The sequence below is a fragment of the Homarus americanus genome, unplaced genomic scaffold (genome assembly GCF_018991925.1).
Source record: "Homarus americanus isolate GMGI-L3 unplaced genomic scaffold, GMGI_Hamer_2.0 scaffold44060, whole genome shotgun sequence".
Classification (NCBI taxonomy): domain Eukaryota; kingdom Metazoa; phylum Arthropoda; class Malacostraca; order Decapoda; family Nephropidae; genus Homarus; species Homarus americanus.
This window is the reverse complement of record NW_024756871.1, coordinates 1,893,627-1,921,499: the sequence shown is the minus strand read 5'-3', so window position 1 is coordinate 1,921,499 and position 27,873 is coordinate 1,893,627. Positions and strand designations below refer to the sequence as shown.

Below are 27,873 nucleotides of genomic sequence, written 5' to 3'. Positions count from 1 at the left end.
CTGTATAGGTCGTTTAGGTTATTTCTTGGAACATTACATGAAGAATTACATGGGAGGATTTAACAGTTGGTGAACCTTGTGATCTCAAGACCATAATTAGTTTCCTCCTCCAGCCTTTGAAGATCAAGTTAAGGGTGATATAGATACAGTACAGTATATTAATAAGTTTTCATTATAAAAATTCCTGATACTGTATCTATATTAGTTTTAAGTGTATCATACAGGTATATATTTACTGTATATGATATAAATAATCATGTGATATTACATGTACATAAAATTTTATTGCTCCAAGAGCTTTATTGTAATCTCTCTATTTATTATATTGTGCGTTGTCTTTTAATGGTGCTTGTAATTTTACCTTCCTTTCTCACACGTACCTTCTCAGGTCTTTTATTAGTTCAGCTGTGTATTGGTGCCAAGTTCATGCCCCTGTATGGGTCTTTCATCATATCAAACAGGTGGTGTATGTTATCTCCCCATCTATGCATGGTTTATGAATCATTTGTTTAGCTTTATAACAAACTGGTGGGGTTATGGTTATACTTTGTGGTATGTTAAGTAGGATGACAATAAACACAAGTAAAAATGACAAGTTTAGTCTTCAAAGTGCATACACAAACAGGTGGCAGTTTTGTACTAGTAGATTGACTCTTCCAATGTCAGTGCTGAGAATTACACTGTAATGGAGAGGCTTTACCTTTACAAATTTGGGACATTTTGTGGCTTTAATTCCTTCCTTACCACATGGCTGAGCTGGCTATGTATACACGCCTGCAGTAACACATTAAATCAGTTACGAATTCATGCATGTGGTAAGGTTAAGGTTAAAGTAGTAATGATATAAACAACACAAAACTTGTCCAGACCATTCAGGCTTCTTTATGTGAGGAGAAGCAATGAAATAGTATTGATCAACCTTAAGATGCTGTTCATGTAACAGTTATATATTTAATTCAAAATAATTAAGACTACTGTAATAGTGAACATACTTCTAGCTGAGCTACATAATGCCTCTAAAACCCATATTGGTGCCATTAAAAAATTCAGGAACTGGCAACTACACATAACTACAACTGAAAAAGGTTTAGGAAACTGGTGAATGCAGTCACATGTAAGATCATGAACCTTAAGGGACCACATTGGGTTCACAGTTGATACAATATTGTTTTTATAACCAGTGTATGTATATACATATATACAGTATAGTATTCCCTTAAATCTTGCATCCCTCAGAAACTTGTGAATTGCCGTGGAAACTAAATCTGAGGCTGCAGGGCGGTGCGCAAGACTAGCATCAGCTGTCGTAGTGAGCTTATGGCCACTCAGTGGCACATGCACTTCCCTGCTCCTAGTGTTGTTTATGGTCTGCTATCCTCCCAATGCTGTTCACCTGCTGGCTTCTTTGCAGCATTCTGTGTTTCACCGTGCCTCCCAAATGCCCTGCAAGTGGTTCTAGAAATGAAACCCCACCTAAGAAGAAAAGGGAAATGAAAATGACATTAAAGATGAAGGTGTTAGACAAGTTGCAAGAAGGGTGAGGGGGCAGTAAACATCATCATCATAGCTGTCATCCACCTTACATATGGCAAGGGGAGAGTTGCCAGGGATCCAGAGGAGTCAACACTACAGTGCAGTACAGAGTAAGTGTTATTTTATATTTGTTTATTTATGTTATTTCATGTTTATTATAGTCTGAGGCATACATAATGTTGTTATACATGTGGACATAGCTATTTATATGAATTTTGCACACTCCTGGAACCGGCATAAAAAAATTTGTGGATTTTGCTTTCTCGCGGGATCCATTTTACTCACCCCCTGCGAGTTTTAAGGGAATAATGTGTGTACTGTAAATGAATTAAGTTCGAAGGTTTATAGTTGGGATGCTAGTGACTATTAGCACCATGACCACACTATAAACCTCTACACTCATAAACACACAGGTTCCAAAAACAGCACCATACCCACTGTGAATCCCTGATGTGACCCCTAAAGTGATGATGTACAGTAAATAATACTGTTTGTAAAAATTTTAAGTACATGGCCCTTTAATGTATATTTGCAGTTTACTCTTGAGTGCTATATGGTGTTTCCTATCAGAAAAACAATAACTTAAATAAAAATCCACCCCCCCCAAAAGAACTCTCCCCTAAATTGCATCTAAACATCAAGTCATGGCTTCATTTACTTATCTTACAAAATTTACATAAATTATCCCATGTCGTTATTTCTCTACCAGTCAAATGAGATACAAAAATCCTTAAGAACTGGAGGAAGGGAGGGACAAGAACATATAATATGAGAAGTGGTGCAAGACAACTGTACAGAGTGGCAGGGACACAAGGATAATACCCGCCTATATTGGCTCATGATATAAAATATATTTTCACATATCTCAACAACTTTACTCCATGATAGTTAATCAACTAAAATACATATTTAAATAAAGGACAAATTTTCTCTTCTTTTACACAATATAAGAGTAATAATTGTCGTGGCTGAATGACAATTACCTGGCATCTGGTTGACATTACAGTACGAGATATAAGATAACCTGACTTATATAATACTCAAACATAGTGACTTACAACATCAATATTCAGGGTTTTCACAAATAGGTTTAAGTGGAAGTCCCCAAAAAATTATTTCAAGAAGCAGGGGACGACAGGCTTTGACATACATACCACAAACACACTGAACACACACAGTGACTCGGAGTGAAGTATTGAATACATACATACATACAGTACAATATTGAGATATTAACTTAAAATCAAAATACTGTACTGGACTAATTTTGAAGTTATCAGATGAACGGAAATATTGCTTAAGACTACAGTAATTTCAATTGGCCGGATGTTAAATGACCTGGTTAAGCTAGTGAGCAGCCAGAGGTTAAAATAAAAACCCTGAATACAATAATACAAAAAACAACTTCAGTTACCTCAGCATCACAGTCCACATTGAAAAAAAAAAAATAAAAAATAATATAAATAACTTAAAACTGTAACACTGGCCTTGACAATTTTTGTTTGTGATTACCTTCATTAAAAGCCTAAAAGCAAGTGAATTAGTGATTTTAATTGTTTGTACTTTGGTGTTAAGATTCAATCCAATAACTTCACTATTTGTGCATCAACCATACAGCTTGAACCTTGAGCACACTGTTTAAATATAAAGAAGTGCATCAATTGTTTGAAATAAAGAAAATGTATGAATGACAGCAGAAAACACATGTGCATCACATAAATATACAGACACATTACTACAATATACATATATTTGTACACAGGGAATACAAGCACAAATATCTGTTTATATGACTTACTGTCAGTAATTATATGCAACCCAAGTAAAACACTAAATACAGTACATGTTTTACTTGTACAGTACCTTCAAGATTAGCATTTTTCTTAGTTCATGAAATGAAATTCAATAGACTGATAATTGCTTAGTTAACTGTACCACAGCCACAATACAGTACCTTTGTATGAGGAAAATATTAAAATACTATAAATTACACACTACCTGAAATAGTAAAGGATGCATTCTTAACAAGCCTGTGACCAGGTGTATCCATCCTTGTGGACAAAGCTCGTGGAGCAGCAGACATTTTAAAAATTCCAAGATAAGAACATAATGTTAATATGGATGTTTAAAATGCCTACAGATATTGTATAATGGTAATCAAAGTAACGGCCTTTGTTTAGCAGGTGTTGACAGACTGACTCAGAGGAGGTCTTTTCCTGTATCCCATTTAAGGTTTGAGACTTGGGGGAAGAACTGATCCTCCATCTTTTTAGCCAATACTGTACTGTACAGGGTAGCTACTTACAACCAAGTACAGTACTGTATAATATTTTTCATGTAATTTGTACTGATACAGTACATGAGTTCTCCACACTAATTAGTTAATTTGCCAAAGCATGAGGTACCAATTATTATCATTTAACTTCATTTATTGAATACTGTAGTTGTAAGAGTTATCAGTAAAGGGATGGGGTTAGACATATTAAACGATTTATTGAAGATATCGTGATGGATTCTATAATACTGTACTGAATTATTTAATTAAAATAAAGGGATCAGGATGGATTCTGAAAGTTATTTACTGTATATTAAAGGAAAAAGTGTGCTGCCAATAGGTTTATCTCAACCCAATGATTACTGTGTACAGAGACACTGTTTAGCTCTCACATTAGGAGAACATGCAAGTTAGTTCTTTGGTTAGTAACTACTGATAACACTAACAATCATGAAAGCACAACAAACTAAACTAAAACTTAAGCATTTTACTAAAACCTATTCCTTACACACTATGGATACAACAAGATCCAAATTTTGGCTTTGGCATAAAAATTTTAAGCCATAAGGGAAAAAGTTTCATAATGCAATGAAAAATAATAACAAATGGCAATTTCTCAAACTCATAATGTAAATAAAACACTTTACTAATGGTGACAAATAAATTAATTTGTTTTCAAAAGTTTTGCAAACATATTGAACTAAAAATTCTCATCAGAAAGGCAAATTTGAGTACAGTACTAGTGCAAAAAAATTAAGTTTATAATTTGAATAATAAAAGCACAATAATAAACATAAAAGAACAGCATCAATTCAGAATACTCTTTTGATATTCCCCAGTTCCACATGACTTCCCATATACAGTACTGTACTGTTTCAAAACAGTATGAAATAAACACAATAAAAATAAAGCACTAGCATTATTCAGGAACTAACTGCATGATGGGATTACCACTTACATTACTAAGTGAGATAATTTGTTTTTTAAAGGTCATAAGGATTCAGACCATCAATTTCAGGAAAAGAGTGGCACCACTATCCATAAGTCTGGAATACATTGGTCTGCCACTATTCTTACAACTAATGCAAGGTATAGGCTCACTCATAGTGTACTAAAAGAAAAAATATAACCACAGCTTAAAGTAAAACTGGCACAGTTCTTTACTATTGTGTCGTCAATGGTATTCTACGGACAAAAGAAAAATTAACTATAAGGTTGTTGACGACAGAATAGTACTTCGAAAGTCTAGATCAAACTTCACCAAGAACCTGAGTAAAGTCAACAGAACAAAAACAATAACTACTACTCATAAGAAAACAAAGTTCACATTTACAGTACACTTATCTGATGGAACATCAAACACGAACTCACAAAATAGGTGAAGTTATATCTAGTCACATCTAACACCAAGAAACACAAATCACTGCTATAGCACAAGATTATTACAATTTTAAAAATAACAAGAATGAAGACTAGGAGTACAGATAGACCTATACACAAACAGAAATGAACACCAGGTATCAAACAAAAGGCATTTTTCAAAATATTGTAATAATGCATCGACGAATAACAAGAGAATAAACAAAAGTACAGTAATAAATATCTCCTCTGTCAGATTGTTTGGAACCTTCAACAATGTCTTACTCTTATTGCACTTATTATTATAATACAAATGCACATGTCTGGAATATGTTTGGAATGAACCCTAAAGAATGTAGCTGACTGGAAAATACTGCAAAAATTCATTTACCACAAAAACACACCACAAGCCATCTTGCATGACTCACGCACCACTTTCATTAACCGAGAACCTCGACAATATCAGTGTACCAATATATAAAAAATTACGTCACCACATTCATTCTAATCTACAATGGAAAGACCAAGAGTATGGGAGTCTTTACACATAGTCAGTGCTTGGAAGGGGCGGGTCGGCGAGGTGATGAGCTGCTGGGCGGGTCATCACTACCCTGGTTACCACCCTGGACCACAGGATCAGACTCCTCTATGTTTGGCCTGGAAAAAGCCAAGCCCATTGCCTGAGTTAACCACTGTGCCGCATACAGTCCATCGTATACATGACGAGCCAGATGCTGGGTTAAAACTGGGAGGGAAGTGAATTCCAGCCCACATGCACCACACTGCTGAGGGGCACTCTCAATAACACTTCCACCTGAATTTTCTGGAAGACCACTACAACTTGATGCCAGTTTTTTATTATTTCCATCACTTTGTTCAACATTTCCTTTTTGGTGTTTACTTTGCCGTCTTCGAGTACGTGGACGCGTCTGTGTAGTGAGTGGGCCAAGACTAAGGGCTTGTACGGCTTGTGACAGCAAAATATCAGTGGTTTGTGGGAGGGGAGGTACACGCATAGGACTTGTTGCACATGGGTGCCGGTGGGATATTGCAGTAATGCCCTGGCAGCTCGAACCACTGCCAACTGGGTTTGACACCTGAGTATTGCACATTTTTATTGCCGCAGCTTCACCACTTATCTTTGAATTTTTTACTGGCCTTGCATTGTCAACTTCCCCTTGGCCATTAGCATCAGGGATTCTAGGACCACCTCTGGGGGTCTTGACACCAGACTTCCTCAGTGAGCCTGTGTATAGACAATCTGGAGGGGAGTCTAGGCCTACAGTGTTTGTGACCTCTATCAGCGGAGTCATTGTGATGTATCATGAAGTCATTATCTCCTGCAAGGGAAAAAGGATCTAAGTAAGGCCAAGATACTTATCAGTGGGGATATTGTTCAACATCTTACAGGTCATTAACTCCTGCACGGCATTGAACACGGGTACAAACCTGAAAAATTTGTATTACTGTTTTATTAGGAAGTTTGGTGACAAATTTGATTGACTATTGCTGCGACAACACCCAGAGAACAAACAAGATGAAATTACCTACGAAATATACCAACTTACATCATAAATAACAAAAGCTCTGAGACTTTATTCTAAGAAGTTGGTGAATAATATCAGGTAAAGTAACATTTAACATGGTAATGGAGAAGCACCAGCAACTCCAACTATAATATCAATGGCCACCTTTACCCCACATAACTGTGACCCAGTAAGCAGAGATGACCCAGGGCTGTATGATTACATGGGCAACTGTACTATTATAAGTGTGAAGGTAATGGTGAATTTTTTCAACAATTAGATATTTATTTGGATAATTCGAAAATAATGAAGTTTACAGAACCCAGATACATTGTACCTTGGTTGAATCTATCCCTGACGTGTATTTTACCAAGTGGCCTCAATATTTAACGGTCAGATTTTAATGAAATTCTATTCATTTATAAGTGAAATACATGATGTAAACATCAACATAACAGCTCTGACATGTGATACAAAAAACAAAACTGGATATTACAGTAACTAGGGTGACTGGGTTAGATCTAGGGTTGAAAAGAAAAAGAAAAAACCCCTGAAAATTTCTGGAATAATGCTGTCGAATAATCTTAGTATGTAACAACCTATCTTTGTACAACTGATAGTGTGTATCACATTACGGTACGATGCTTAAGATTAAAGCAAATTCTAGCCTCACTCGGTCAATTCAACTAATCAGTGCTTGTGTGACAGTTGCTTATTATGTATCTGCAATTATCAACAGCACTTATATGAGGCCAAATACAATATGTCCTTAGGACCACAATCCATTGGTGTTGTACTTCAAGGTGTTGTCGCCAGTCAGTATAAACTTTGAACCCCAATTTGCTCCTGTTCTCTCTGATTTTGAAAATCAGGAGATGCCATCATAACCAAATGCAGTGCGGACTATACAGGTACTCTTAAGAGACCGACATAACTCGAGCAGAAACATACCGTACCTACACTGAGGAGAACTGTAATCATTAAGGTCGACAGATGGTAGCATGTGTTTGGAAAGAAATCCATAAGCCCACACTGATGAAAGTTTCATCGCAAGGTATTGAATATTTGACAGGTGTCCATCTTTATCTGATATAATTTTCACTGCACAAGACAAAGTCTAAGAGAGAAATCTGGACTGTAAGCATAACACTACAGAAAACATAAATAACTTCGAACCCTTCATGAGAAGGCACAGCACAGTCCTAACACAAGCACTGTATTTTCACTTACATTACAAGAGACACCACTGATGAGGTTATATATAATATACTGCAAGACACAAGTGTACAAGTGAGGCAGCGTGTGTGTGTGTGTGCACAGCTGAGCCTCGACTGGCCGCCACAGATTCAGTTCACCTCGACGTGTGCCAGCCCCGCCTCCCTCACTCCTCATTCAACACACATTTGCATATATTCAGAAGTCCCCCTGCTAGTTTAACCCCCCACAACGGGCCTTAAGGAACCGTGATGCTTTTTTCCCCTTACACACCCATTGAAAGCTTAATATATGCACCGAGATCCTTTACATGTTACCTGGGCCGACCCTTCCTCCCTTATTTGCATAGGCCAACCCGTATGCATACACAAGTAGCATTTAAACCCCGCTCGTGGTCTCCTGCGCCAAAAAAAATTGGACGACCGTTTGAAATAAAATAGGCAATACGTAACGTACCGCTTACTGAGGATGTATCCGAGTTCAGGGATGAGCTGGGTATGTAAATTCTGGTGAATATTCATGGCGTGTGAGGTCGGCCACGACGACCATCAGCGTCCCGTTGTTGTTGTCGCCCAGCTGGGAGCGCTCCGATCACCCTACTTCTTATCTCTCTCTCTCTATATATACAATACACTATATATATATTGCAATTAAATACTAAAATATTATATACTGTAGGTAATATGTTTAATGTGTAGTTGTACAAAAAATATTATTTTTTGCATATAAATTTTATTGTTTATATTTAATATTTCATTAAAGAGCCGGCTCGATTAGTGGCGAAGAAGATATAGGTAAAGTTATTACAGTTCACTCCTGGTTTTTCTTTGATAATGTAGATAGAATCGAAAGATGATTATTCAGGAAAATCTTTTAACAAGTTAACACCTGTCACAGATAGATGGACAGATAGACATCCAGGTACTTATTCAGTGAAATCGTCCTAAGTTCACACTGGTTCATCTCTGCTTGTATACCTTTAATACTATCTATGTATGTGTATACACACACTGTACATTATTTGTACTGTATCTGTACTGTTTATGTACGTTGATTGTATACCTGAAGTGAGTACAGTACACAGCTTGTATATATACATTGTCCATATACATAGTTTGTATATTTGCACTTTCTATGTATATTTGTATACAATACCTGCACCGTCTATGCATATTGCATAGCTACACCGTTTATATGCATTGTATGTGAACTACATATTTAACGATTTTACTAAAATGTTGTTCATCTTCTCCACACTGATAAAGTTGTACTGTCAGGCTCCGATAATTTTTATATCAACTTAGAATATATCCCATCAACTGTGATTTAATGCACAGGAAGTCTGACATAACGCTTACCTGGAGTCAATCGTTAGGCGTTGACAAAAAATATGAAACAAAGTGTGTTCTGCAGGAGTAAAAGGCTTGTTTATTTGGGAATTTATAGCCAATTCAATTATCCCCATAAATCTTCAAATTCAACCGAAAAGTTTTCTTTTGGGGGGGGGGGGACATTTGGTTACACCACCTGAAGATTATATACCCCGACTTATTTCACCTGAAGTCTAACCACCCTAATATTAATATAGCCTAACCCCAGATAGAGTGGGGTGTCTAATTGATAAATAAGAAAACTCTATAGCCACTTCGCAACGAGGAATTTGAGTATTCACTACCGTGTAACGTTCCTGTATGTGTTCACCGCGACGGGACTGGCCGGAACCTATTTACATGCACGACTCTTGGCAGAGATATTTATTCAGAAATATCGTCATATGATTTCACATTGATTCGGCAAGTACAAAGATAGTGTATGCAAATAGTTATAGTGTACATAGGCAGTGCAGGTATACAATGTAGTACATAGATAGTGTAGGTATAAGAACATTTACATAGGCAGTGTATACAAATAATGTACAGACAGTGCAGGTACAAAAATAATGGTAAACTAAGTCAATTCCAGCAGGGTCGAGGAGAGACAGACACGTACACCACTAGTAGGGGTGTTGAGGAGGGAAGGCAAGAGAGGGTGTGGCCGCGGTAGGCAGGAATGGATTAATTGAAAGAAAAGGCTGGGAAAATAGTGGAGAGGAAGGGAGTGGTGGTCAGTGGGCGCGGGTGAGGTACTGAGGGGCTAGGGTGGAGGAGTGGAATAAAAAAATGAACAAGGTACACGTGATGGTGCTTGGCCTTGAGGTTGTTGAGGAAATTTATACATATAGTGTTCATATAATACGTTAATGTCAATATGTCAACAAGTAGCGTACAAATATATCTTCTTATCTATGGATAATTCTAAACATTAAGATATCTGCGTTTGTAAAATTAAGAAATGCGATGTTGTCAATTCTTATATCTTTCATTATTCACAAGTGGCCAAATTACTACAGAAATCTCGCTATGATAGAGTAAAATGCGTGGAAAATCGGCTGACAAGAAGGACAGATGGCCGTTGTAGATTATAGTGCGTCAACCCTATCGCACCCTCTATCGAAAGATAAAATGTTTAATTACGTCGAGGAATTGTTTGAAAACCATGTACATTATCAATATCGTAAATAAGCACCAATAAACAAATTTCATACTTGATTAGTTTATCATTGGTGAAGGGGAAGTTCTCTCGTCTACCACGCGGTACAAGCACAACATTTAACCGTTACCTCTTCAAGGATCAAAGGTAAGGAACGTGTGTATATGCTCGGTCATACGGGTAGCGGTTAATTTAAATGTCTATTACATATGCAGACAACCGTCCCCTCCCTACTCTGAATTATCGCAGCATAAAAAAGTATGGTAGATACACGAGGAAAGCAGCAAAAAACAAGCTGTTTAGCATACTGTAAATCGGTTATGGACTTGGTTTTAAATACTCTACATCTTAATAGCATACTCTATATATGATATAAAGTACAATGTGAAAGTGAAATATCTTAAATAAAGGAGCGGCATATCACTCATAGGTATGTACCTCGATGTAGAAAAGTCAAATATGAGCGGGAACTAAATAATGGAATCGGAATCGTCCAAATTCTCGTCCCAAGCTTGTGTACGTTCTTCTTATTGATTTCCACACGGACAAAATTGAAATGATATATCCCACCTCTTGCATATAACTACTGTATTTAATAATTTTAAGATATAATTTTTATTCACCATCGTCTTGTAAGGCTAGTTTGAAAAGTGAAGTAATAAATCAGTGATGAGGGGGACGAGAATGAAAATTACCACTGTTTACCGTCTAGCTATAAAATATAAGCCAATCATAACACAGGATTTTCTAGCGGCGTGTTGTCATTTGTTACTTTATGTTTTCGTTTGTTCTTGTAGCCGCCTGTCGAACACCGTTTATTTTGGTCGGTGTGACGCAAAAGTATAAGGAAACAAGAATAGAATTACCTTACTGAAAACCGTATTTCCGTGAGTGAAAAAAGAACGATATTATAGTTAATATATGCCTCGTAGTTGTAGCCAAAGTAGAATTCCTTGGAGACTACAGAGAGGAGAGAAGGGATGTGATTAGTGTAGGTGTAGTTAGTGAAGCCACTACAGTCTCACGTTCTTAGACGATTGGCTGATCATAATTAGGTATTTAAGGGGAAAGTCTTATACTGAGGTTGTGTGCGTGTGTGTGTGTGTGTGTTTGTGTGTGGCGCTGGTGTCTGCTGCCCTGTTTGGCACCATCAGTTGACTCCACGTGCTAGGTCCGCCTAACTCACTCAGCTGGGAGTTCCTGCAACACCTAACACCAGGTGTACTGTGACCTCTTCCCACTACCCAAGTGTTAATTGATAGATCATTAGACAACTAAGGATTAGCAGTGTGCAGTCAGTAAGTATAGAAGTGGTTGTATTGAAGGTTAATCTACTAACCTTAGCTTTAGAGGCCATATTTGAAGTAAATGGTTTGTAGATGTCCAGAATGACTCCAGAAACTTGATAATAGTCTGTTTTTTAAAGGATTTTTCACTAAAATGTTCTATTTGATGTGCAGAATGAAATAAACCTGAGATAATAAGGAAATTGTGGCTTAGAATTTACTTAAGAAACAGCATATTGGTCAAGGCTTCTGCTGCTCTTGTCTTGTCACCCCCTGGATTCACAAATATTGTAATGGAAATATATATATAGAGAACACTGGCTCCTCGACCAAACGACGAAACATGTTTTGTTTTTAATTTTCTATTCCCTCCATTGGTGGTAAAATTCTTGTGCAATTACTTTGTTTTTAAGTTTTGTAGTGAATATTTTGCCATGACCATCTATGTTTCTACTAATGCTATTTTACCGTGAGTGCGCTCTGATTGGCTAAGTACTTTCTGTTTAATATAACGGGGGGTCCGCTCCCCGCCTAAGAAGTTAGGTAAGGTTAGGTAGGTTTCTTTGGTTGGTTAGGTCAGGTTCTGTTATGTACTAGTAAATGTCGCCTCTTTTACAATGATAAGTTTCCATGCACAACAAAAACATGGTTAGGTATGTTTACAGCTACACAACGATCGACTCACGGCAAAATAAATGCCAAATGCCACCAGAGTCACGGTCAAATATAGTTCTCACGTTGTTTGCTGGTAATGGACGTTGAGCCAATCAGACCGCACTCACGGTAAAATAGCTAAAGGAGGAACTTACTGGTCACGGGAAAACATCCGCTGAATTTAAGTTGTGGTTTATTTCTCCTTTAATATTGACACCTTACAAAGTGGGCAAGGCTTTGTGGAAAAATGAGAATGTAAATGTAAGAAATTACTGTATTTATTTTATTTTTATCATTATTAATGTTAAAGTGTTTTTTTTCACTGTTCCCAGTAGCTGATGACAGTGTTGCTAGTGTCCAAATTCTCCATGGAAAATTGTGAGAATGTTACAAAGTGTAATGTAACCTAATGTAATGTAACCTAACCTAACCTAGAAAAGAAAGAACAATCTAACCTAACCTAATTAATAAACTTATTATCCATATGCACAAGAAACTCTTCTATATATTAACCACGATTAGGGAACTTATATACGTCAGATTTACCAGTCATGAACCACTGAGTACTGTACTGCCAGACTAGAGTGTACAGTACAGTAGTGTACATTGTTCAGTGGTCCGCTCCTGCAAAGTTTGAACATCGTAATATTTTTTATTGGTAGAAGCACCAAGATGTGAATTTAAAGTATTGGTGCTCTTTATATCTTGCTCACACTTGATGTTCATTCTGTATGAAAAATGTTTTAGTGTAAATCTCAAGGAAAAACATTATTAACCCATGACTGGTGACAAAGGATTTCCTGCTCCACTCTCATGTATGTAAAAACGGCACACAAGGAATATTATATGTCCGCTGTTGATGGCTGCCGTCCGTACAGCTGCCATAACTCTTACTGATGATGCTGCCATTTAAGTGCTAAGTTCTCAGAGTTACTCCAGACATTCAACCAAATGAGGTTGTGTAGGTGACTGTACTTTCTCTGTGCTTTCCTCTTAAATGTAATGGATGTGTATATTTTGATAACTTGAGTGGGCAGGGATTTGAGAGGATGCAAAATGTGGAGTTTAAAAAAAAAATTAAGAGAATACTGTAGTACTAACAAAGATGGTTATTGATTATTTTAAACATGGCTTTACAATTATTCTGTACAGTATAAGGGAACATATACTGTATTGTTCTATGGCCCCTGGGGCCTTGTTTTATTAAACATTTTATTTATCTAAGGCAACAGAACCAAAACTTACCGGCTGACCCAACACACAGTATAAAATTTTTTTAGGAAGTGGCTATTGAACCAGGTTGGACAGTAAAATAGCTCAAGAGCTATTTAGCGAGTAAAATAGTCTACAGTTGTATATACCTAACCTGATCTAAGCTTGAGTAAGGTCAGGAAATAACCTGACATACCTCAAGGACAGGTAAGGGAGGGATGCTCACCTGTGTGTGTGTGTGAACCAGGTGACCTGGCTCAATTGCCATTGAGCTATTTTACCGTCTGACCTGGCTAAAAAGCCACTTTCTTTGTTTTTAGGAGAGCTGATATTGTTGTGTTACAGTTTGCATGTGTAGTGAGATGCAGTGTACCCTAAAATCATTAGGTTAGGTTCATGTATGTCTTGTTGTTTATCACCTTTACTCTCATTTATTGTGATAATTAACATCCCGACTTAATTTATTATTTAATCGAAACTAAACTACCTTGATGATCATAGAGATTGGTAGTTTTTAATATTCTGTGTTGTATAGTGCACCTCACTGCACATATGTACAATAACTCATTGGCATCGAGAAAGTGAAGGTCACTTAATTTGTACACAGGTTTTAGCAGATGGGCGGACTCGGGTCTGTAGCTAATTTCTAAAAAAAAAATTATTTCTTGTCTTGCAGTGCCTGAGGGAGAGGCTTTACAGTGTGTGGAAACAGCTACTGTATCAGAGAAAGTTGACCCTGACCTAGGGAGTGAGGCCATAGCACTTGTTCTAAATGCTGAGGATGCCAATATAGTGTTAAAACAAGATCCACTTGACCTAACCACTGAGAATGGCAATTTAACACAGGATGGTGATCCAGAAGTAGTTCTTGGAGATAACCTCACGTCTAAGGTTGATTCCTCTCAGAGTGATTTCAGTGACGCCGTTTGGTCACTTGATAGCACACCACCAAAGGATAAAAAGGCTCAGGTTGAGGTGAAAGTATCCAGCATGGCAGAAACAAAGCATAATAAACAGGTAAAGTATAGTTATTTTATAAGGCTAAAATGTGATGGAATAATGATGGCACAAATAAACATAGTGAATCTTACCTACCATATTTAAATTTTTTATTCATCATGCTATATCAAGGTAGCCCTCTCTCCTCACTTCCTGGCATTCCTATATATTAGCTGGGATAAGAAAGGTGGCTACTGTTGTATTTTCCTTTTCAAAATTCACATTAATGTAAGAACTACTAAGTAATGCCATCTTTCTGCAGCAAAAGAAGGACAAGAAGAGAAAAGATAGGGATTCTGGTGTCGAGGCTCTCACCGCTGCACTCAAGGCTCTCCCCCCAGAACAGCAGATGTCCACGTTGCTCTCCAAATATGCAGAACTTGCTGATAACAATAAACGTTTACAGGTGAGGTAACTGGGTGGGACTGTGTACATATCAAGGTGTGATATAGGTAGTTTAAAAGAATGAGTGTCAGAATATGGTATAAAATGTCAACTGAATCATCTGAATTATCTGTTACAAAAGGCAGTGATATGTACATTATGTATAGGGTTGGGTTTGGTTAGGTTAGGTTAACAATTAGGGGAGTTTATAATAAAGTGAATTAAGTTGGGGGCTAATCTTCATGTGGTCCCATTCTGCTGTATATGTCTTTAATAATCAAGTATCTATACACAGGGAAGCGTGAAATCTATTGAGCGTCAGGTACAAGTACTGCATAAGGAGAAGGACCAGATGGAGTCAGAACATACAAAAGTAATTCTCACCAAATCCAGATTGGAGTCACTGTGCCGGGAACTACAGAGGCAGAACAAAGTCATAAAGGTAATGTGGTGGGATTATTTTTTGAGAAGAATATTTATTTCAATGTTTCTTGTCTGTGTCATATGTATACCTCTTCCACTCTGGTGTTGTTGGATCAAGAGAACAGAGACCTCTCAGGGTTGAGGAGGGGTACTGTCATTGTGGGTAAATAGGTGTAGTAACCTACAAGATAGGGATCAGAAATGTGTTCGATCCATGTGCTCAACATTCATTCCATTCTCTCCATAATCGAACTTTGGGAATATGTATTCTTAAATGCACTGATTAATCTTCCACTCTTGGCCCTCCCTTTGATCTTCTGTGCACTATCATTATTCACTAAATTCAAGGGCACATGTAATATCAGCTGTTCTTTCATCTCTCATAATGTTTGAGCACACTCATCTTAATCTTAGGACCACTGGTACCAGGAGAACATAGAGGACGCTTTGGTGACACGATGCAAGGGGCAAAACACGTGCAATATACAGTATACTGTACTGGAGCACAAAATACTGTAGCACTCTGTGACTATAAATGTATTCATGCACTGAGGACTGCAAGATGGAAAGCTGCATATCTATGCCACACACAAGTTAATTTTGTGGTAAATACTGTACTGTATATAAAGTAATAGTGTAGGGTTTTCCAGGTAAACAATGTGCATATGAGACTAAACCGGAAAACTTTTCATTGTAAACTATAAATTTATGTTCATATTTAATAGTTATGGTTAGGAAAAAATATTGTTCAAGAGATAAAGGTTTGTATACTGTAGAGGTGTAAACTAACTGGTAGCCCCAAGTGATCTGGTGGATTCTGTAGATGCTGTTCTCTTATCTTGCCTTGTCTGTACCATTTTATTCTCTATACTGTTGGTTAAGTGTGCAGGAGCAAGTCAAACACTTAAGTATGTATAAAATTAAGGGTCTCTTCTGTGCTTGTGTTCTCTCCACACTGTCAATCCGTCGTTTAAGTTACAGTACTCCACTGTCGGAAGTGACCTGTGCTGAGACTATGACCTAGTTAAGGTGGCGTGAGGATAGGTATTTGGTTACGTCTGGCTGTCGTCATCAGAGGAAGGAAGTCGAAGCCTGACATTACAGTAAACTGATACAACTTCCATTTGAACAATATGTACAGTAGCTAAAACAACTATCTGTGCATGCTTTGTGGGAAACAATATGAGACCATGGACAATAAATTTTGGTATGTGGGGCTGTCACTAGTCACACGTAAAATTTCGGAGCATATCTGCCCCCACCTGCACAGATAGTTGTTTTAGCATAATAATACTTATACTTTTTATTCTCCACATCATTGATGTTGATAGTTGGTTAATGTATCAGGTGATGAAAATCAGGTCTGCTTTCCCTGTAGTTAATTACGACTGATTTTATACCCTGTAATTAATCAAGACGGTGATTATATGTATAACACGTTTTAACAGGATGAAAATTTGACTCGGCTCCGGGAAGAAGAAGAACGAAGGAAGGAGGTGTCAGCCAAGTTCAACACTACATTGTCAGAAATATCTAACCTGATGAAAGAGAATGCAGACAAGAACACCCAGCTGAGAGATGAAAACCAGGACATGGCTGGCAGATTGCAGGAACTCATTAAGCAATATGAAGAGAGGGAGTCAGTAAGTAGGAATGTACTGTTCCAGGTCAAATGGGCCCATTCCAATACTCCCTAGACTTATTATGCCTCAGTTGACAATACCATTAGTCTTCGTAAAAACTGGGGTCTATTAGGACTGATCCCCAAATGTAATTGTTAAGTAGTTGTTGGTATTAACCAGATACAGTATATACTTTCTTCTTTTATACAATTTTATTAGCTAGCTACCTCATTCAGAGTTTTTCAACCCCCTTCACTGTTATAATGCTGTGGCACTTCTTTTCCTGTGGTCATTATGCCTTATTTATGAACTTCCAAGATGGCAGTACCTGAAACTTCTTAGAAATGGCACAGATAATATTGAGTGATACATAATGGTAATTCAAGGATTTGTATGTTGAGATTCAGATTTGAGGAACTTTGAAATACTCAGAAATATGAATTCAAATACAGACTTAAGCATTGTAAAGTTAGTGCCTTTACTTAGATATATTTAGAAATGTTTATAAGGGAAATTATACTTTGTCCTTTACTCTTTACAATGTATCGATCCTGATGTGTTTATTCCTGACCCTTTAGATGAAAGCATTGTGTACTATACTAAACTTAAAAACTTATATTTATGGTGGTATAGTGGTAGCACGCTTGCCTCTCATCAGTGTAGTCACGGGTTCAAATCCCTGGATCAGATGTGAGAAGGGTGTTATCCAGTGTGACCCTACCAAATATGGCAAGTTTCCTCCAGGTATTTGACTTTCCTAACGATGGACAGTGAAGGTTATAACAAAAAAACAGACCAACTGCCCAATTAGCTGGTAAGGGGGGGGGGGGTATTCAAGCTGGGCAACAGTATTGTCAGTAATCGTATCATCATTTTCTCATTACCTTTCAGCATGTGGATAAAATGCTTAAGCAGAAAGAGCTTCAGTGTCAGCTGTTAGAGGCCAAGATGGCAAAACAACAAATTGAAGTGACTGAGGACAAAGAGAAGATGCTTATTGAGAAGAAAAATCTGTTAGAGGTAAGTATACTAGGAAATAAGTTGTGTGTCAGACAGAGATGTGGAGATTATTAATATTATTGTTAGCCTCGGTGATGGACCATCAAATTGAGCATAGTTTTTAACATTGATACATCCAGGAAATACTTAAGTTTGGTGCAATACAAGGATAGAAAGTGCCAGGACTTGGTTAGGTTTGGTTAAAAATACTCCACAAACTCGCTTCCTCAACATATAAAAAGGTTTCACACTATACAAAAATTAATTCTGAATTGCCTTTTTTTTATTTTCAGTGGAGATTGGATGATGAGGACCATTTAGATGGCCACTAAGGTTACTGGATTTCACCCCTCAGTGTCTTCCTTTGGCGTTACCTAAAATCTGTTATCTTCAAGATCGTCCAAGAACCATTTGGGTGACACCAGAGAAAGTACTGTAATTGAGGGATGTGAAGTCCGGAGACTTCGGTGGCCACTTGGTTGGTCCTCATCACCCAACCTTCGTATATTTGTTACGATTCCTTCACCTGAAAAAGAGAAAAAAGAACAAAAATTTTCCTGTGGTGTGAGACCATTGTGAGACCTTGTGATGTAAACAGAAAGAATCATTAATTCCTATATTGATTTATAGTTCTTAGAATAGATTCACTGTTAATGTTGAGTTGTCATAATTGTTCATGTTCACACAGTCATGCAGGTAATGACCACTTTACATGATCCTAAGCCATGTTTCTGGTATTACTTAACCTGATACAACACTTCTACACCTCAGTATTTTCATCTTAACATAAACAGTCTGTCTTCCCTAGTCTTGCTCTTGCTCTCGTGTCATCAATCTTACTGTTGTGAACTACAATCTTGTTTATCCCTCACTATAAACTGGTAATTTTGTATTCCAGGAGGTGGCCTCTTACCAGCACAAGACACAACAGATGTCCATGAATGAGATCAGCCTACGGACACAACTCAACTCTTACATGGAGAAATATGAGGACTTCCAAAATACCTTAGACAAGTCTAACAAGATCTTTAATACTTTCAAGAAAGAAATGGATGAGGTAAAGCTACTGCATTTTTATTCCACTTAATATGCTGATGATGGTTGTGATAATGTACACAGTACATTGGATGATAAACAATAGCCTTAAATTTAATCATCTCTTATTTGAGGGTTAATGTTTAGGATCAATACCCGTTATATTTGGGAGACATTAGAATTTAATTTCATCTGTAGTCGTGCATTTTATTTTTGACCGAGAGATTTATTAATTATTATTATTTATATTTTAGATGACAAAGAAAATTAAGAGACTAGAAAAGGAAACTAAGTCATGGAAGGAACGTTGGGAAGGTGCCAACAAGGCCCTCTTGAATATGGTAGGGGAACGAGCAGACTTAGAGAAGCGGCTTGATACACAGATGAAACAAAACGTACAGCTGCAAAACCTTTGCCGGGCACTTCAGCAACAGCTGACTGAACTGAGGAACAAGGATAAAGGTGAGACTAAAAATAATTTTAACCCCAGCCTTGGAATTTGATGCCTGTCATGGCTGTCATTGTCTTCTGATTGAGTATGATGCTCCTGTCAACAAACATTCTCTTCTCAAATACTATTCTTTGTACATTTTTATTGTCAGTTATGCAGTAGGTATCAACAGTTCAGAGTCTAAAAATAAGCTACACTGACAGGAAAATCAAATGAAAAATACAGTAATAAGATTAGCAACAACTTCAAGAAAAATACTTGAAATGTACAGAAAAAGAAAAAGGAGATATTATGGTCATATGATTATGGATGAGGGGATAATAACAGAAATATTAATGGGCAAAGTTGAGGGTAGGAGGACCAGGGGAAGGTAGAGACTGTGATGGACGAATGAAATTAAAAACTGGGTCCCCAGAGAGAGAGAAAACCTTACAGGATTGGTAAAAACAGCCCGAGAACGTTTAGAGTGGAGGACTGTGGTCGCCAACCCTCAGATGTGAAGACAGTTCTCTTGATTGATTGATTGAACTTCACTAAATTTATGTGAGTCCACTATTAGGTTTATTAGGCTGCTAACATACCGGGTACTGTACTGTATTAGCAATCTCACGTATACCTGTATTTTGATATACTGTAGATGGTTATAGTGCGTTATGATCAAGTTTAATATCATATGCAGTACAGTCTAAACTCTATATCATCACCATCAAGTACAGTAGAGTTCATTAGTTGTGGGAGATCCACCTCATCTGCAGTTATATTATAATACATACTGTATAGCTTCTTGTCATACTTATCTGTAGCTCTCATATGACTAGCTAATTCCATGAGCATTAAAAACCGGCTGCTACTGCTGTTTTTTTTTTTTTAAGCGTATGAAAGTTCTGTACATTATAATTTGAAATTTGGGTAATGGCAGAGGCTTTCTAAACTGCCATGAGCAACTTCCTTACTAAATACTGTAGTGATGCTTAAAACAGAGATCACGACAAGAACTTTTCTGCCTCGGGACATTTACTTATTTTTGTGAAATTCTTGGCCTTGGCTATTGCCTTAACCCCTTATTCCCTTCAATACAGGGATGCCATTTATGATATTTTATTTGGCTAATGGGATATGATTTTATTCAGCACAGAGGGGATCCCGAACACAAGTGTTTAAGCTTTTGCAAAGTTTAATTTAATGCATGTGCTTGTTTTACATACTCCTACATAACTGTCATAATGAGTGGTAATTTTGAACCGTCTAGGATTTTACTAACCTTTTTTTATACTCTTGAGGGCTTCCTGGTAGTGTGTAAATTCCCCCGTTTCTACTTTTGTTCCTTGTGATGAGTGCAAAGAGTACACAGCTCAAGTCATCACTGATATACTTTTGGTGTGTCTCATTGGTTAATGCCTTTCTAACTTGGTAGGTATCCATTTCCTCAGGGCATGAATGTTTCTGCCACAGTTATACAGTACTTGACTCTTGCTTGTGAATATTTTTTGTGAGTGCAGTAAAACCCTCATAATTGTACTCCCCTATTTTGAAATCACGCATAATTCATAATGTTTTGCTTTTATGAAGTACTTGTATATGTTAAAAATTTTGTAATATTTGGTAAAATTTGAATACGTTTAGAAATATTACGATGTTTATACTATATATTACAATTATTGCAATATTTGGTAAAATTTTGAATTATGAGACATTTATGAATATGTATGATGCACATGTAGCCACTGGGTGCTGTCTCTCGCCTTAGTGTAAACAAGTATGACGTGTCGGTCAGTTCACTTTGGTCAGGTGCAGAATGGACGTCTATGGCCTGCTGCACAAGCTTTTTGCACTTTTTTTTTCCATCATTGCCCAGTGTCTGAGCCATTATGTCTGATAACCCTTAATCTGGTACTGTACTTAGAAATGTTTAAATTTTGATTGGGGCAGATAACGGAAAAGTACTGTTGTTTTGTTTGTTTTTCCCTCGGGAGAAGGTGTCCCTCATACAGTATTTTGTAAAATTTCATAACTTGTAAGGGCTAGAGTTACTATTATTTCGAATTATGGGGTGTTTTACTGAAAATTTGACTGTACATACAAATGTCATTAACTGAATTTTGTTTTATTTGAAAGGTGGATAATTGAATTTTTATGCTCAGTGTAAATTATTGTATTATAATTTTTTATGATATATTGAAGTACATTATAGTACTTTATAATATAGTGTGATACAGCATATACTGATCTTAAAATGAATTTGGCTTGCTAGATATCCAAAAGGAGTGAGTAGGTTAGTGTACTCTTCTCTAGTCCCTGAATCATGACTGTATCATGACTTGGTGGCTCCACATTCATAAGGGGTGGTTATGGTTCTGGAAAAACAGTAAGACTAGGAAATCAAAATATTATTACTGGTATTAATTTTTTTTCCGAATTTTGATGCTTCATATCTCCAGTCACCATTCAATTGTTTTTATTGTGGTAATACCTTCAGGAGCTACAGCAACTGTTTAAGGTTATTTGGTCATGATGTATCAGGAAAGTTGTGCCTGCATCATCCTGCTGTGAATGTGGGGAAAAAACAGCCTTGTTTAGTTACTGGTGCATTTAGACTGACAAGATATTATTCTTGAATTTTTCAGCATCTCAAGCATCTAATGAAGAAAAAAATGCACAAATACAAGAGAAAGCAGCAAGGAAAGAAAAAAAGGAAGATATTGCTGAAAAACCTTTGGAACCTGCAGTAGTAGTTATAGAGTCAAAACCAGAAGTTGAAGAAGACATTTCAAGTAGTAATGTTGATCAAACCCCAGAGGAGGAAACCAATAGTAATCCAACACCTGCAGTAGAGACAAATGAAGTTCCTGCAGAAGCAATGGAGGAGGAGATCTTGGTGAAGGCTGTAGAGGAGGAGGAGGAGCCATATGTATCCAATATCGATGAGGTTGACTAGCACGTTTACATCTGTGCACGTAGAACTGAACCGTATATCGTAACTTACAGTATATATTTATATATACAATACTGTACTTGTTTTTCAGATCTGGGCAGTAGCCATAGATTATGAGGTTTATAGATCATATTATTTAGGTTTTTATCACTATTAAAACAAAACTCTGGGTCTTTGAAATCCTATATATTAAGAGCTTATTTTGGAGATCTGCACCATGGTTAATTAAAAAAATATCTATACTTTATACTCTGCAAAGAAAGCTGTAATAAAGTGTGAGAGAAGGATGCATCTGTTAAACTACTTGTATAATAGTACTTTCAAGAGACTTTAACTGAGTTTATTCAAGAGACTGTAACAGGATATTCAAGACTGTAACAGGATATTCGACAGACTGTAGCATAGTACACTCGCTACAGAAAGCATCTGTAAGGTGGGGTCCGGTGGATGTCAAAATGAACACTGACTTCTGTTGTCTCGGTAGGTTTGTCAAAATCCTTCCGTTGTGTCATATTGTCTACCCCAAAATTTTGTAGGTACATTTTGTAGCGAGTGCACATACATAGTACATTCATGAGCCTGTAACAAGATAAAGCATTCAACAGACAGTAGCAAAGTACATTCAACAGACTAAACAGTAATACAGTACATACAACATATTGCAACATAATACAACCAACGGACTATACCAAGAGCCTTCATATTATTATATTTTTCCACATTGTAGGGAATGAGGAAGAGCTGTTGAGGAGAACACTTACTAGTCACATTAAAGCTTTGAAAGTAGCTCATAGTAGCGAGTTTTGATTACCGGTTATCTTTCATTTGTATAATCTCATTTTAATGATTGTGTGTGTTCCTGTTGGTAATATGCCTCAGTGCGTGTTTGGCGACATACTCCAGTGTCCCTATGTGCTTATGATTCCTCTTTACCAGCCCTATATTATGTAGTTCAACCTCTTAACAGTAATTAGATATTGTTTACCTGATCTGCAATGCCCCATGCCAATAGAGTCTCCAGGCCTCTCTTTAACTTTGTATTTTATTCACATGTTTTGTACAGTACAGTACTTAAGTTATTTAGAATGTGGGTCTATATTTTCTGGTGTCATTGGTAGCTAATGTTCTTCTCATGATACAAGTTTTGTTTAGATTGGAAAATCTAAAATGGAATTGCTGAAACACATTCTTAGTATCTGAGTGTTTTGTTTTGGTTCATACTGTACATCATCCCTTGTTGTAGTTTCTAATGATAACTGACAAAATCTGTTTGATATTTATTCTTTCTATTTTAATTTCAGAAAAGTTCCATAATGATTCTTTTTAATATTTATTCTTTCTGTCTAGTTAAGAAAAGTACATTCACGCGCCAAAGTTTCAATGCACCCTCTACCCCTACTCCTGGCTCGAGGGAAGTCGTGGTCAGGTCTGCAAACCGAACGGTCCCTCTTGTATAGCGATGGTAAATAAAGTGTTGTGAAGTCACTAAAAAAAATGTATGGTGCATATATTCTCTCAAATATTACGTCATCAACCGTTATTCGTACAATCCAGTGAAGCTTTGAGCTGCCACATTGCACCACTGAACGATGGGGGGGGGGGTTTGGTATGAAGCCAAGGCTACGACTTCCATCGAGTCGGGGGTAGAGGGTGCATCGAAATTATGGCGCGTGAGTGTACCATAATGTGACTTTATCCTTTGCATCTTCAGTTAGAAAAAGTAGTACAGTATGAAAGTTTTACTTTGTGTTGTCAGGAGAAGTAAAGAAACTTACTTTTGTGTTGTTTGCGCTTTTAGTTAGGATGAGTTGCCTCAAGAAAGACTCGATAATGTTGGCCGAAAAGTATCTTTACGGAGGAGTCCGGTGAATTTAAAAACGAGTACTGTGACTCCTGCTGTCTCGGCAAGGTTGTCAAAATCCTTCGTCCGTTGTCATATTATCTAACACAAAATCGTAACAATACTTTTTGGAACATGGGTACGTCTTTGCCATTACAGGTCAAGTGAGCCTCAGCCTAGTGTAACTTGACCTTTAAATTTGTGCTCCAGTCCTGATGGGTCATAATGCTATTGAACCTCAAGACTATATGGTTAGATTAACTGATGGCTTAGGAGGACTCAGGCCCATTTGATCTGAAATCTTTCTTCACTATGAGGCAGCTAATTTTACCCTGGTACAGTAACTCTCCTACTTCCTTACTCTTCCATGGATTGAAAATTTTTTATATTCATAAACCACTTAAGGGCATTGTCATCACTGAGTTACGAACATGAGGAATGTGTCTCTAGTTATGAGGGCATTGTCGTCATGAAGTACCTTTAGTATAAAGGCGCTGTTAGGTCATGTAGTGTCTTGTGGTTGCAGGTTAAATGAGCCCCTCTGAGTAAGTCCCAACCTAACCTTAACCATACCAGTGTGTTTAGAGCCCAGTCAGACTAGTGGCACTGGACCCAGATGAATATGCTATGTTGAGGTCTATCAGGATTGAGATGCATTTTACCAGTCACCTAGTTTTGTGTACCTTTTAAGTTTATCTCGTATCATTGTTATTATTAGTTGTATCATCATTGCTATTGTTTTTGACTATCTCAATTGGATTTATTACAGAAGGAAAGCTTGGCTTATTAAATGTGGCTACACATGTTGTGTTGAGTATTCTTGTGTTTGACTAATATTTCCTGCATCTTTACGGCAGAAATATTTACTTGGTGGTAGACCCTTTTAGTTAATGACACTCATTTATTTCATGACAGTTAAGTTTTGGTGGCTGACTTGCTCATGGTGGCAGAGTTCTGAGCTAACAACACACTAAGTGGTTAATCAGGCATCAACTTCACATTGCTTTCTCACACCCACAAGCAAATTAGTATTCATATAGTAGTATGGTAATGCATATTGTCATCTATTTGATGATCTTGATATCTGTGCCTCTACAGTACATTATTTTTATTGGATAATAAATGTGTTTTTTTAGGAATATTATCAAAAAAAAGTTGGATAATTTATATTTATGTTATTTCTAGCTTGTACAGTTCAAGGGTTTTGTTCCATTAATTTACACCCAATAGTGTTTTTCTTTCTCGTTGTTGGTTTTTGTTGCTGTTGTTGGAAAATTTAAGCATTGGTCGTCCCAGTTCTCTCTGTAAGGTACCTGTTCTACTTTTCTGTGTTTATATCTTTATTTCAGTTGCTTTGGTAACCTTCTTTCCTCTCTTGTAAATTTTTTATATGCTGCGTGTGTGTTTGCTCTTTGATTCTGCATTGAGTGGGAAACGGCTTGAAATAGGAAAGAAATGAGTTTTATATCTTGCAAACCTATGGCTGCTAGTTGTGTTTCATGATAGTCGTGGTGGGTAGGTTCTTGGCACGTGCTGTGGAGTTTGGAGATGTGTTGTGACATTGAATGCTTAGGCCGTGTATTGTACTGCTCTCACTCTTTATTTTGTTAAGTTTAATGTGTAATGTTTCATTTGGTTTACAATAAGCCTAAATTATTACTTAAGTTATTGTAAGTACCATGTGGCCTTACTACATTTTTAATTATCATTTTATGACCTGGTAATATATTCCCTTTTATATTTAGTGTGAATAGAGTGATGTGTGAAAGCTGTGGTCCCTTGACAATATTATATAATATAATGGCTTTTACCCAGTGTAACCTGCTGCTGTCATGGGAATGCCATAATGTAAGAGATTTGGTTCTGTGTCACATGTTGTCATGAAGATGGGAGTTGTATAATGTAACTTGTTATGAGGACACCATAGTCTTGCAAATGGTACCCTGTGTCACCTGTTGTTATGGGGATGTTTTAATGTATTACATGGTACAGTACTCAGCATCACCTGTTGTTATGTGGATGATGTAAGGTGGTAGGTAGCACCCAGTAGTGTTAGTGGTCACAGGGACATCACAATATAAAGTATGCAGGAAGATGCCAATACAGTGAGGGAGGAACAAGTGGCCAGACAACTTGGAATGTAATGAGTAAGCAAGAATTTTTATGCAGAGAACAGTTTATTAGCTGATTGTAAGCTTTATTTATTTTTTTCTCCTGACTTGATGTATTGTATTAGTTTACAGTTTGTGACATGAATGAAAATGGAACTAATATGTGTATGTTTTTGGTGTGTCAAGTTTAGAATGATGTAAATTAACTATTGCTACATAGTAAAAGATGTAAGATCAGCATTTGCTTTTTTTGGTTTTTCATGAAGTAACCCTCATCTCTTAGATTGATAATATGTACAGTATTGTCTTCGCAAAGCAATGCAATTAATATCTCATATGAGGAGCTCCGGGCAATAATCTGCTAAGTACCAAAAAAGACAGTGGAGGAAAATGCTCAGGGAGGAGTGTGTGACATACAATAGTCTTTTCAGAGGACTCTCATCCACATCTACAGGTTCCCAATTGGCTCTCTGACATATTCAGGGGACAGAGAAGAGGTTGGGGAATACAATGCAATACATAACACATATCAGCGATATATGGCTCTTAGCAGGTTATAGTCCAGAGCTCCTCATATTTGAGCTTTAAAGCAATCTGCAGTGTACAAGTTCTGGGTAATACCCATTCTACTGTCTTCTGGTAAATATAGATATCGCCTTACTTTTGCTGGGGTCAGGTTCCTGAAATACCCATCGCAAGTCAAAATATCGTAAATCGGAATCATTATAACATCTGAAGAAAAAAATTGTACACTCATAAAACAATCAAACAACACTGGTCGTCATTACATGTCATTTTACAGTCACAAAAACATAGCTAAAATCACTTCCTAGTCACCGAAACAGTACAATAAGAACTTTAATGATGTTCTCTTATTGTAAGGTTAAAAAAACACCCATGATAAATAACAACACTGATACTGACAATAATTGTTGAGTTACATGGTTGTGGCCTTGTGTGATCACCATGGGACATAGCTTGGTACTGTAGTGCACCAGGTGGCTGCTGGGTAGCACGCATTTTTTTATTGTAAACGTGTGCGTCTCCAAACGGTCACCCGGTGCATTGCAGTACCAAGCTATGTCTCATGGTGATTGCACGAGGCCGCGATCAGGTAATGAAGTGGTGAGTGTTGTTTAATTGTTTTATGTGTATTGTGAGTGTATGATTTTTTTTTCCAGTTGTTATAATGATTTCTGTAAGGGAATAACATGAGAAAGCTGAACTTTATAAAAGATTGTAAATATGAATCTAAATCCATAGTGTATTTTAATCCAAAGCTCAATAATATAAGGAGAGCATTTTCATTTACCTCTAGAAGGTAAGTCATAGGAAACAAATGACACTGACTGAAGGAAAGATCTGTGTTTTTGTAGAGTTTGGCTGCCTCATAACAGGGAGGGTGTTCCTGGAGTTGAAAAGTAATAATACAGTACTGTAATTGTATATTTTTTCCACTGAAATGTGTTTATCCTAATTGTTCTTTAT

General features: G+C 37.0%; 1 protein-coding gene and 1 long non-coding RNA gene across 4 annotated transcripts; one reads left to right on the top strand and one right to left on the bottom strand.

Moving 5' to 3' along the window:
- Window positions 1–583: 583 nt before the first annotated feature.
- Window positions 584–8,498, bottom strand: LOC121857048. The gene is made up of 2 exons (XR_006087092.1): window positions 8,365–8,498; window positions 584–6,507 (listed from the first exon to the last, which is right to left on the bottom strand). It is a non-coding gene; the product is annotated as an uncharacterized LOC121857048 (long non-coding RNA).
- Window positions 720–26,622, top strand: LOC121857046 (gamma-taxilin-like). 3 transcript variants are annotated; one of them, XM_042352899.1, is made up of 9 exons: window positions 720–1,643; window positions 14,266–14,606; window positions 14,851–14,994; window positions 15,268–15,414; window positions 16,844–17,038; window positions 17,909–18,037; window positions 18,915–19,073; window positions 19,306–19,513; window positions 22,127–26,622. In XM_042352899.1, the coding sequence occupies exons 1-9, from the start codon at window positions 1,586–1,588 to the stop codon at window positions 22,435–22,437; spliced, it is 1,692 nt and encodes a 563-aa protein (XP_042208833.1). In that variant the 5' UTR covers window positions 720–1,585; the 3' UTR covers window positions 22,438–26,622. The 3 variants fall into 3 exon arrangements, with proteins under 3 accessions (XP_042208833.1, XP_042208836.1, XP_042208835.1); XM_042352902.1 differs by lacking the exon at window positions 720–1,643 and adding an exon at window positions 11,214–11,324; XM_042352901.1 differs by lacking the exon at window positions 720–1,643 and adding an exon at window positions 11,229–11,735.
- The last annotated feature ends 1,251 nt before the right edge of the window (window positions 26,623–27,873 follow it).